The sequence below is a fragment of the Notechis scutatus genome, chromosome 2 (genome assembly GCF_049901735.1).
Source record: "Notechis scutatus isolate UNSWTSFEM ecotype Mainland chromosome 2, rNotScu1.2, whole genome shotgun sequence".
Taxonomy (NCBI): domain Eukaryota; kingdom Metazoa; phylum Chordata; class Lepidosauria; order Squamata; family Elapidae; genus Notechis; species Notechis scutatus.
The window spans coordinates 102,679,812-102,693,301 of NC_142010.1; the positions used below are offsets into that span (position 1 = coordinate 102,679,812).

The window sequence follows — 13,490 nt, forward strand, 5'->3', positions numbered from 1 at the left end:
CTAAAGTGGATGGAATGGGCGAATTTAATTCAGATGTCCCTTATAGCTACTACCGTGGGCAGGAATTTCTTAGAAGAAATCCTTAGTAGCCCTCATAGTCATTTTAAAAAGGTGAGAAAAACAAAAGAATGATCCCCACTGAAATCCAAGGCAAACCATTCAACATTACAGTAATCCAGGTCTGTGCCTCAATCACTGATGCAGAAGAGGCTGAAGTTGACTGGTTTTATGAAGACCTACAACACTTTCTAGAATTAATACCAAAAGATGTGCTTTTCATTGTAGAGGATTGGAATGCTAAAATAGGAAGTCAAAGAGTAACTGGAATAACAGGCAAGTTTGGCCTTTGAATACAGACTGAAGTAGGGCAAAGACTAACAGAGTTTGTCAAGAGAACATGCTGTTCATAGCAAATACTTTTATCCAACAACCCAAGAGATGACTCTGCACATGGACTTCACCAGATGGTTAATGCTGAAATCAGATTGATTATATACTTTGCAGCCAAAGATGGAGAAGCTCTATACCAGGGGTCGCCAACCTTTTGGACCTCAGGGACCACCAAACTCATAATTTTAGATCCCAGGGACCACTAAGTGGTTCTGTGGGCATGGCCTAATTTGTGGGTATGGCTTGGTGGTCATGTGACTGGCTGGGCATGGCTTGTATGTAAATATTATAAATATTTATATAAATATTGATTATTTTTTTTATAAAAGAGCAACTTTTACCCAAAATCAGGCAAAGCAGGCAGGCAGACTGAGTTGCTCACAGAAGCACAGATTCATTCAGAGATCTATCTATTTGCCATTGGCTAGCTCAGTCTGTCACATAAAATTTGCTTGCAAGCAAACTCACAAAATTAACTCACAACACACCATGCATATAAATATTGAATTTTTTTTTATAAAAAAAGCAACTTTTACCCAAAATCAGGCAAAGCAGGCAGATTGAGTTGCTCATAGAATCATTCAGTGATCTATCTGCCATCAGCGAGCTCAGTCTCTCAAATTTGCTTGCCATGAGTCTGCACTGAATTTCCTTGCAAGCAAACCTTCAGTCCTAAGGGAGATTCGGCTGCGCTGACTCGAAGATCTAAAGACTAGCTAGAAAGCAAGAAATCCAACCTTTTCCTGCTTCCTAGCTAATCTAAATCTCCCGGCACAGCAGAACAGATGATGGTCGGAAAAAGGAAAAATAGCAATTTAGCAGGCAAGTTTGCCGGGTAAGGAGTGAGTGGGTGGGGAGGGTTCCCGTGGACCATGTGGGCTGAGCAGCCTTGTGTTTCTGTGCAGCCTGGATTAATTGCTTTGTGGGGGTGCTCTGGGGGTGAGATTTCTCTGCGGCCCACCATAATTTTCTCACGGCCCACCAGTGGGCCGCAGCCCGCCAATTGGCAACTGCTGCTCTATACAGTCAGTAAAAACAGGACCCAGAGCTGACTGGCTCAGATCGAGAGCTGTTTATTTCAAAATTCAGGCTTAAATTGAATAAAGTAAGGAAAAAATAGATATGACCTAAATCACATCCCTGAATACAGTGAAGGTGATGAATCAATTTAAGGGACAAAGTCTGGTAGCAGAATTCCTGAAGAACTATGGATGTAGGTTCGTAACATTGTACAGGAAACAGCAATTAAAACCATCCCAACAAGCAAAGTCAATGGGGAAGTCAGATTTACTTAACAATCATGTTACTAATGTAACAGGGATTCAGTTAACAACTGTGGGGAAAAAACGTCATAAAATGGGGCAAAATTCATTTTCTCAACAACATACATTTTGGGCTCAATTGTGATCAAGTCAAGGACTATACCTGTACTGAAAAGCAGAGACATTGCCAACAAAAGATCCATATAGTCAAAACTATGGTTTTCCCAGTAATAATGCATGGTTGTGAGAGGTGGACCATAAAGAAGACTGAGCACTGAAGAATTAATGCTTTCAAATTGTGGTGCTGGAAAAGACTCTTGAGAGTCCCTTGGACTCGAAGGAGGAGATCAAACCAGTCAATTCTATTTTTTAAAAAAATATTTTTTCATTTTATTCAGAAGAAAGTTAAAATACAAAATGCAAAAATCTCTTCCTATTACTTTGATCATTAAATTATCTCATTCAAATATTGAAAACATTCATAAAACATAATAGGAGACCTCTAAACTAGGCCTATAAATATTAACCATAATTATTAAAATATCTGTTGCTACATTAATAACTTGTACATGAATTGAATATATTTTTGACTCAAAATGGCCACACTTTTAGTTTTTATCTAAGTATTTGTGATGCAAACCTCTCCCACCCATTCCTTCATTCATAAAGATTTGTCATGTTCCATTAGATGAGTTTCTTGTAGATAAGGATAAGCAATGCTGTCCTTGTGGGTTAAGACATCATTTAAAAGTGCTGTTAGCCATGTATAATTGTAATTATTATTTTTTCTAGAAAATAAAAGCTGAAACGTTTGGAAAGGAAATTAGCTTAAGGATATATTGGGCCAAACTGATATGGAGGTGAAATTTTATAAATAATTATATTTCAGGCAATGCTGAGTTTGTCCATATCATTCTAAGGCTTTAATACTGTGGAAGAGTATAAAAATCAAAAGTAAAATCCACAAAACAAATTTCTAACTGAATGATTGTTTTTATCACTGTATTCTTACTATAATTATACTCATGTAGTTTTATAACAATTGAACATATTTTCTTTTTTTACTATTTTTATTAATATGACTTAAGTATGCAAATAAAGAAAATGGTAATTGTAGTTAGTTAATACCTTTTGTTTTTACTTTTCAGGTGTACATTCAGGTTTCCCAGCACAAACATCAAGATAACATTTACAGCTTTATCCAATGAAAAGAGAGAAAAACAGGAGTCCCCGCAGTCCCCAGTGAAACCAGTACAACCCCAGATTTCTCCCCTAACAATAAACATTCCAGACAACATGGCTCACTTAATCAGCCCTCTTCCTTCTCCCACAGGAACCATCAGGTATTTTTATATTGTGTTGCTGCATTTATGTTTATTGTAGAAGTACAAAAATGTAATACTAATTATTTTATTAATTAGTAATTTTAATTTCTGCAATCTCATTTAACTTATCCTTGGAGCAGATTATTTTTACTCTTTTTCTGTGGCCACTTAATCAGGTTTATTAGCATTAGATGATACTCCAGAATTCATTCTTGGTTAAATTAGAGATGGTGCTGACAGTCTCATTAATTTCAGTGTGGGCTTGACCTATTTAGGCATAAGGAATGTATGTGTGGGCCTTATTTGAAGACAAATAAATATATACATATGCTTATGCTTATATAGTTACTATGTATTCATCGGATTGTGAGGTTGCCCAAGTTCAAAAGCAACCTAAGGATGAATTTAAAAAATGTGATGTTAAAAATTGCCCTGAGGAAACAATTAAAAAATATTTTATTTGTTCCCAAACTAGAGGGACCCACCAAGCACTCCAACCCACTAGATGTCATTGTTTAATTGTTAGGACCTGAAGTAAACCATTCTATCTGATCATAGAGAGTAGGCAGATACTATGATAGACAAATGTTTTCCAAATTACTTGGTCCTAGTTCATGCAGAATTTTACACATAGTACTTAGCATCTGGAATTTCATTTGAAGGTTTTCTGCAGTTCATGAAACAGAGGTGTGTTACATAGGCATAGCAAGACTGTTGGGTTGTGGACTAACTGGCTTCTGAACGGGCAGTTTCATATAGTGATAGTGCTTAACTGCCAACCAGCCTCACTGAGAGAAATAACTGAGAACTGAAGAGTATCTTCCTATCAAGTAGATTCAGTTCTTTCTGTGGTCTTCTGATTTCTTTAAATGGAGTCATAGTATAGCATGAAGTGTGAAAAGTATTTGGAATCATTTTTGTGTGCAGCAGACCACAATAACAATTTGTTCAAACTAACGTTAACCTAATTTTTCTTGATACAAATCATAATTAATTGCCTTATGTACCCAGGTACGTGTATTATAGAATTAAAACAGAGAAGAATTTGTCTCTAAAATATTTGAGAAATGTTTTAACTAAGAACAAAAAGTATTTATGCATCATTCTTTGCAAATATTTTATTATGTATCATTCCTAATATAATCCTTGCATTTTTTAAAATGCTACTGCAGAAAATTGTCATCACCATGTGACAATATAAGGCAAGGTGTGCAACTAGAAGGGAATATGTTGTCAGTGAGGCACCCTGAACAATGACTTGGTGTTAACATATGAACCAGATCAGTATATTTTATGATAAAAAAACCTACTTAATATAATAAAAAACATATGCCAAAGTTCTGAGAGTCTTTCGTGATTCTTGATATCGGGAAAAAACATTATTTCATGCAAGATCAAAAATTTCATTTTTAGTCTAAACAAAACATAAACAACATGCCCCAGGAGAGGTAATTATGACCATACTCATGTTTCTCGTGGGGGAAATGACTAGATCTTTATGTTAACCAGTGCTCAGATATGAGCAGTATAAGAAAGAACTCATAAATGTTTTTTTCCCCCTATGGAACATCTATATTTATAAATTAAATTTATATATTTTGTTTTTCTGTTATTTATAGCATTCATATATAAGCATTACATACTTAAGACTTTTGTCAAGAAAAATAAAAATCCCAAATATTTTTAGTGAAATTCATAATCTTAAAAATATGCTAATAACAATATCTTATAGCATCTTAAAATGTGTCATTCCAAAATGCAAGTTATCTTAAAAATATTGTTATTATCTTTATAACTCAGTAAAGTGCATTATTAAAAATATTTTTATTTTATTAAGTGTGTTTATATGAACCCCTGTCTACCAAAGGTACTGTGGGCTATGTTTTCAAATACCATTTTGAAACGGCAAGAACATTTTCTCTGTTTTAATTAACCTGGAATGTAGACAGATTTCTTCAGCTAAGTTATTTGATAAATTTCAAAAATTTATCTGGGATATTACAAAAAAATTACTTTAGAATCTTCTATTAATAAATAACCTATTTATGAGTTCTTTTAAATACAAATTCTCTTAAATGAATTGATTAAAATGATAAAAATTTGTTTGGGAATTATAACTCTGCTAGCAATAGTAATAACCATGTGATATCTATCTTGATGTAACATTCCAATTACATTCTGTTTGTTCACATAATATATCAAACAAGGATGTTTCCTCTAATAGTGGATTTTCAGGAAGCCAGAGTTTAAAGCTGTAGATTTGTTTCATGTTACTTTTTATTATATCTCCCTCTTGCTTTAAACTGCACTTTGTTTCATTTCCCAGAATTTTAATTAAAGGTAGCCCTTGGTTAATAAGAATTTGTTCAGTGACCATTCAAAATTATGATGAGATGAATGAAGGACTTTTGAATGAAGAGACTGTGCTGAAGTTACATTGTTGCAGCACCCCCATGATCATGTGATTGTGATCTGGGCACTTGGGAACCTATTACAACTGGTTGTCAAGTGCCCTGCGATCATGTGACCACTGTTTGCAATTTTCCCTGTCAACTTTCCCAGTAAATAATGGGGAAGGTGGCAGGGAAGATTGGAAGATACTGCTGCTTCCTTGAGAGGACTACCTCTTGTCTCGATGGGCTAGCTATAGACGCCCCATGCTGCAAATATTCTGTATCAAAATCCTGCTTGGATTTTTGGATGGATGCAGAATGAGGTTTTTGCAGTCAGCCACCAGAAACAAGGAAGCCCAGTGCCTTATACTGCAAACACTCCAAGCCAAAATCCTGCTTCGATTTTGAGGTGGGTGTTTTTCAGTCTTCCTCTTTGAGTGTGAAAGAGATACCTGCTACAGGGATTCAACCCCATGCAGAGGTAAAGTCCAGCAGATAACGGTTTCAGTTTATCCACTTAGTGAGAGATTGCTTAATGACCACAGCCAGTAGTTCCAGGATTGTGGTTATTGACTGAAGCAATGACATGACATCTCACTTAATGTTTTCTTCACTTGGTGATTGAAGATTCTGATCACAGTTGTGATCATAAGTTCAAGGCTATTTGTATATTCGCATGTATGGGCCTATTCATTCTAGGATTAATTTAATCTATACATCCTACTTTTAAAACTAGGGTCACCATATCTAGGCTGCAAAAATCTAAATGGTCACTAGGATAGTAACAAAGAGATACCAGAAATTCTAACACATTAAAAATGGTTTTCATGTATTTTTGGAGTCCAGATATGGTAGTACTCCTTAAAATTTATTATTACTTGGCAGGTTTATAATAATTTATGTATTTTATAAATATCAAGTTTTTAGATTTAATATTATACTTTTTAATAACATTTATTCTGGCATAATTATTATAATCTGATTCTTCCAAACAATACACTAAGCTAATAGTTGTAAGAGGAAGAGTGGACACTTACCATAAGGGCAAGTGTAATAGTAGTATTATATAGTAAATAGTAAAGGCAAATAGATTTGTTCAACCTTGCCTGTCACTGAACATCTAGAATTAAACCTGTTTTTAATCTCTCAAGGGATTGTTTTTGGAATAGAGGCAATATTTGCAAAGATGTTCCTATAAATATATATTCTAATGATAATACAGAAGGAAAATCTCTGTCCTTTTAATTGTAATTCCCCACTAATGTCAGTATAACCTAGAAAGCTGGAGAAAGTTTGTTCAGGAAATTATGTTTAGCTGAAGGAAATTATTGGACACAATGATATCAATGATTCTGTAATGAAATAGACAACTTTTTTCATACTGTTTTACAGTGCTGCAAATTCCTGCCCATCTAGTCCTCGTGGTGCAGGTTCTTCAGGGTACAAAATGGGTCGTGTAATACCATCTGACTTACATCTTATGGCTGATAATTCACAGTCAGAAAATGATAAAGAAGCATCTGGTGGAGATAGCCCAAAGGTGAGATTCTTTTGATTAGAATTCATTTGTAAAATCCATTACTGAGTAATATAATGGAAGTTAATTGAAAAATATTGCTTTAAAAAGTAAACAGAAATAATGTTTATGTGTAGTTAGCAGTTCAGACTGAAAACTAAAGCATTTTTAAAATCATGAGCATTTCCCCTCCACCCCCTTCTTCCTGTTTCTCCTCTTGCTTCTGCTACAGGAGAACATCTAATGTCATGGGTGTCTGTGTTTTGAATGGACACATTGTCTGCTGTGGTCCATGCTTCTTACCTCATATCTCTTCTAGACAAGTGATAAGCTGTTGGATGATATTAAGCTAGCATGAATACCAGAAACTAGGCAATACTTACAAGATTTAGAAGGAGAAACACTTAAACTCTATCACTTGCAGTTTCTCTATTTAGCCTATCTCATAGTATTCTTCTTGCAGTGATAATCTGAAAGGGGATCTTTAGATAAAAAGTGTCTTGAGATCCTGCAATAAAGGTGGCATATAAATTAACAAATAAGTATATAAACAAAAATGCTATTCTGCCAAAGAGAGAAGAATATTTGGCTTTTATACTTTTGCTGTAATTCCCCAGACAACCTCCAAATTGCCCCTACCTGAACAACCGATTAGCTCAGTTAGTGTGTTGTGAACCCAAAGATAGATGGCCACAAATACAGAAAAACAAAACCATGCACTACATGATGCTTTTTTGTGCTTCTTTTAAAGATTTTTTTTTTTGGTTATTTATAAATTCATAGAAATGAGGGGATTGACAAGTAGAGAACTGTATACTCAGGAAGCAACATGTTTGAGCAAAGAAAGTAAGTGCTGATTAGTTGAAGTTCTCAGGTAGGCCAAACTATTGTCCTCTAGTTATTTTAGGCTGAACTTAGTCTCCACATGACAAACAATATGCTTAGGAGTTGCAGGGTGAATATACTAAAAGAAAAAAAGCATGGTAACAGTAAAGTACATTAGAGGTATTTTACACTTGGAATGGATTGTGGCAGGCTGTGATAAAATTGAAAATGCAAATATGTAATAAAAACGGAAAAGTTGTTCAATGTGCATGATGGTATCTCTCAAGAGATAATGTTCTTTGTATTAAATTATAAATGGTGTTATATTTCTAATGTTCCTGGAGGAATGAGCTATTTTCATTATGTTATTATTTTTAATATTTAGGATGATTCAAAGCCACCTTATTCCTATGCACAACTAATTGTACAAGCAATTACAATGGCTCCTGATAAGCAACTTACACTAAATGGAATTTATACGCACATAACTAAAAATTACCCTTACTACAGGACAGCAGACAAGGGCTGGCAGGTAAAAATTATTAATATTGTTTTAAATGAAATGAGCAAACTATAGTGGATTAAAGCTAGGCATCTGCAAAGTCTATAGTTTGGGTAGATTATTTTGGGGAGAGATCATTCTGGAGAGCTGTTTCTTCCTTAAAATCACATCAATATAGTTATTTCAAGAATGGTCTAGCATTTTCTGGAAATTGATTGTCTAAACCAGAAGTAGCTTTGTGATGTTTCAGAGGAAACATGGTACTTTGAAGTTCTTACCTGTTCTTGTAAACTATTCCTTTTCCGTAGAATTTCTTCATAAAATAGTTTACTTCACAACTTTTAATTCTTAATTGCAAATTGTGCCATTTATATTTCTATACAATCTAATTTTGATTATGAGATCTCATGTTGAAATATCTTTACGTATAGAAAGAATGTATTAAAATTAAACAGTTTAATATTAATAGTGTATAGAATGTCATCATATGCACATTGTTTTGTGCAATGTGCTCATAATACTGGATGCTTAAATTTATCAAACCAAATAACACTCATTCCAATTTCAATAACTTTATATTACTATAGATTTGTTCTAATTCCTATTGCCTTTGAATGGCTGAACTCTGAAAAAAAGTATATGGTCATCTTGTTTTGCTCACATTAAATTTGTTGACTGTATATTTTAAAGTTTATTATTATTATTATTATGGTTGGTCGTACAATCAACCTGATGTTTAAACTGGATTTGGCATTTTTATCCATCTGCTGAGTTGTTCCCAAGGATCTGGGATAAATAGATGTTGTTATTTGATGGTGGTAAAGGTATTGTCGCAGGATGTAAGCTGTTTCAAGCTGCTTTTTGCAATTGACTGATAGTGATTTTGTCAATGCCAATGGTATTCCAAGTGATACACCAGATGTTTTGGGATTGTATCCAAGATGCCTATTACTATTCTTACTGTCTTTGTTTTTTTGCCACAGTTGTGTTTGCAGATCTTTGTTGTTGTTATATGTGAACTATCTACAGTTAAACACACTCAGTCTAAAACTGGTGGGAGCTTAATTTTTAAAGTCCTAATCAAGGACCTAAGAATAAGAAAGCATCTTAAGAATATGCGCAGTTCTGTGGAAGGATCATTAAAAAATTTAATAATAATAAAGAATATGAGCAGTTCTAAGTGGGATTTTTTTTTTATTAGAATGCATTCCAACTTAATACTGAGATGGATGATTTGTTTGTTTTCTTTTATGACTCACAGAATTCAATACGTCACAATCTCTCTCTGAATCGTTATTTCATCAAAGTACCACGTTCCCAGGAAGAACCAGGCAAGGGTTCCTTCTGGAGGATAGATCCTGCCTCTGAAAGCAAATTAATAGAACAGGCTTTTAGAAAAAGGCGGCCAAGGGGAGTACCTTGCTTTAGAACCCCACTGGGACCTCTTTCTTCTAGGTAAGGTATTGAGGACGACAACTTAAGCATAGCAGTCCAGAGGCTTTCCTTTAAGTGTACTTAAGGGTCGGTTGGCTGAAGGATGATTATCGCTTGTCTAAACAACAGAGATGTTTATCAAATAAATAAATAATTGGGGCACAAAGGAAACTATTAATGTTTTTTTTTCTTTGAGGAGGTTTGATGGTGCTTTTATGATTACATCTGATTGCAGTACTAAGGAAGAAATGTCCCCTGGAGTTATTGTTACTGGCTGTATTCACACTTAAAGATCTAGCAAATTGTATTTGCATAATATACTAAGCATAATGATTTATTTATTTATTTAATTATTGATTATTTATTTATATGAATAAATAACACATTAATATTAACCTTGGTTAGATTTTCTTGTGGCTTAGCCTATTGTGCAAACCTAAACTGTCTTACTTAATCATTATACAATGTGTTATGTTAACTCTAAAAAAAGGTTAATTTTTGCTCTATGAATATTTCTACTGTTCTGATCATGCTGATTTTTTGCTATTTGTCTTTTTGTAAATGTAGCATGTTTTACTTCTTACCTTAGAATAATGGAATGTAAGGAGTTGGTTTATGGGCCTTGGAGATAATATATTCCAGCCCGCTATCCAGTGCAGGAATCATACAAGCAATAACTGAGGATAGTGGGGTTAATTCCTTCAGTGTAGATATAGTGCTGTTACATGTGTAGTTGGTTCATGACTGGAGATTCATTTGTAATCAGCCCGCTCGCAATTTGGTATTACCTACAAACACTTATTGCAACCTATAGAACAGGGCTGTCAAACTCCCATCCTACGGACCAGATGTGTCACGCGCTGGCCACGCCTACGCCTAGTTTAGCGAAGGGGGAAAAAGTCCCTATAAGTCATGTGACGACGCCATGACGCCGTGAGTTTGACACCCCTGCTATAGAATCACCTAGTCAACTTGAGCTGATTGTAGAAAGCCCTAGTTAGTACTTTAATGGGAAACTACAAAAAGATTCGCAGGCTGTAGACTATATTGGAAAATAGAAAATTAAATTTCCGAAAAAGGCAGTAACAAGCAACTGCTATATTGTTGCCAAGAAACATTCTTGTTTCAATATAGTCACCAAAAGTCAATCTTAATGAAAGAAAGACTTAATGTTTACTTTTAGCAAACAAAACACTTGTTATTTTCCTCATAGTCTCAGCTATTAAAAAAAAAAACTAGAAAAAGTGCTTGGGATTAAAGAAAACAGCAGAGAGAAAAGACAATAATACATAGTATTTAACCTTTTGCAGTTACACATTGCTTTTATGCTTCAAATTACCATTCCCCAGGAGCATATTCCCTATGAAAATTTGAATACATTCATGTTCTCACAAAAAAGACATGTTTGGAAACTACAAAATTGACAAGTAGTTTTATCCCGTTAAGAATTTGGAATAATTTAATAATTTGTTAAATTAATAGTTTAAAGAATTAAAAAAACCTTGAACTAGGAGTGAGTAAAAGCTGGAACTTATAGCATCAAGATGAGGAGTACAAATAGCATTTCATTTTCATTTCTTGTTTCAACTGAATCACATTTAAATTTTGTTTAAACTGCAATTTATTATTTAAGCATTGTCTGAAACATGCATCTTGCTGAAGAACTGTTCATTTAAGATAAGTGTTGTGTTTTAGAGAAAATGTGAAAGTAAATTGAGTGGAAAAAAAACAAGATTAAAGTATTTTACTTTAAATATAGAATGTAGAACATACGTTTCTATTATTAAAATTCTCATTAATTTCTGGCCCATCTATACCACTTTTTTCATTCTGTACTTCTGAATAAACACTTTGCCTGCCTTTATAAAACTTCTATAAAATCCTCCCTGCGGAAAGATACGGATCAGATAATTTTTTATGGGTTAGTGTAATAGTTGTTCATTTTGTATCTAAAAGTGGCCGTTTCTGTTCTTTATTTGCAGAAGTGCCCCAGCTTCTCCTAACCATTCTGGAGTATTATCTGCTCATTCGAGTGGTGTGCAAACCCCAGAAAGCCTATCGAGGGAAGGATCGCCTGTCCCAATGGAGCCTGAACCAAGCAGTATCCAACCAAAACTAGCAGTAATACAAGAAGCACGATTTGCACAGAGTGCCCCAGGTGAAATGTTCATGCAATGCTTATGTACTAAAATTACACAAAATAGCTAAAAAATACTTTGTGGATGATTTAAAATGCGAGGATTCTAGAAATTTTACATGAAAAAGTACATTACCTTAGTAGTGGCAATGTTATGTAGTATTAAAATGTTGAACTAGGGTGGGTGAGAGCCAGATGCAAGTCCAACTTTAGTCATGAAAATTCATTGGGTGACTTTGTGCCCAATCCTACATTTGACTCCACCTATCTCACAAAGCTGCTTTTGGAGGAATAAAGTCAAGGATTAATCCCATGTAAACCCCTTTCAGCTATTAGAGATAAAGATTGGATAAATATATAACATGTAAGACATAATATAAATGTTTCCTCATACTAAAATGGCTGATAAATTCATAGTGAAATACAATGTGATTAATACTGTTGCTTACCAACTCTGAATAGCACAGTTCTGAAGCTTATTGTCTTTTCACATTGCTGGATTACAGCAAAAATTCTGGACCATGTAGACCAGGGATCCCCAACCCCAGGCCATGGCTCACTACTGGCCATGGCCTATTTGGAACTGGGCCGTGCGAGTGGTGGACTGGCACATATGCATGTCCAGCTCGACTTGTGCGAACAGTGAGCTGCTGCACATGCACACTCATGCAGCTCTAGTTATGAAAGTCAAGCTGCGCATGCATTTTTCTGAGACATACATAGAAGGGTTAGAAAATGAATAATATATGTTCTACCTTCAGTGGATGTACTCTGTCACTGAAATATAGCAGTACAACATTTACATTTTATGTGTAAGGTTTTTAAAAAAAATCAAATTATAATATACTAGTAGTACTAACAGTGACATAGCAGTGAATTTTAACCTGATATTCCTGTTGAAGAGATAATAATTCCTAATCCCACTTTATTAATCTCTGAGTAATTAGAAGATTACTTAAAGTGGTGTGTGTGTGTGTGTTATAGCTGTTTTCTTTTTAATTTAAGAAAGCAAGTTGCATATAATATTTTTTTTAAAAAAAGGATGTAACACATTTTTTTCTATCTTTCTTTACAGGATCTCCCCTATCTAGCCAACCTGTTTTAATTACTGTACAGAGGCAGCTGCCACAAACTATGAAACCTGTCACATACACTGTTGCTACTCCTGTGACAACGTCAACGTCCCAGCAGCCTGTAGTACAGACAGTTCATGTTGTTCATCAAATCCCAGCTGTATCTGTCACAAATGTGACTGGATTAGCACCAGCAAATACTTATACTGTAGCTGGGCAAGCAGTGGTTACACAAGCTGCAGTGATGGCCCAGCCTAAAGGAGAACCTCAAGAGAATGGAGATCACAATGAAATGAAAGGTAAAAAAATTATTATGATTTGTTGAAATTTCATATTGATTTCTTTTATGATATGCTGACTTTGATGTTTATTTACTACTTTTACCATTTCAAACATTTACCTAATTTTTTTTCTCTAGTTAAAGTGGAACCTGTACCCACAGTTAGCCATACAACTCTAGGAGCTGCCAGCCGCATCATTCAGACATCTCAGACTACACCGTTACAAACGGTTACTCTAGTACAACAAGCACCTCTAGGTCAACACCAGCTACCAATAAAAACTGTAACGCAAAATGGAACACATATAGTACCTATCACCACAGCAATGCAGAGTCAGGCTAACACTGGTAAG

The 13,490-nt window shown here is 34.7% G+C and overlaps 1 protein-coding gene across 1 annotated transcript in view; it reads left to right on the forward strand.

Moving 5' to 3' along the window:
* The window catches only part of FOXK2 (forkhead box K2), a 53,276-nt gene that overhangs the window by 28,730 nt on the left and 11,056 nt on the right, over positions 1-13,490 (forward strand). The window contains exons 2-8 of the mRNA XM_026676978.2: positions 2,801-2,995; positions 6,763-6,910; positions 8,097-8,243; positions 9,475-9,668; positions 11,630-11,805; positions 12,860-13,156; positions 13,276-13,485. Coding sequence (XP_026532763.1) covers positions 2,801-2,995; positions 6,763-6,910; positions 8,097-8,243; positions 9,475-9,668; positions 11,630-11,805; positions 12,860-13,156; positions 13,276-13,485 — 1,367 coding nt within the window. The remainder of the gene's footprint in view (positions 1-2,800; positions 2,996-6,762; positions 6,911-8,096; positions 8,244-9,474; positions 9,669-11,629; positions 11,806-12,859; positions 13,157-13,275; positions 13,486-13,490) is intronic.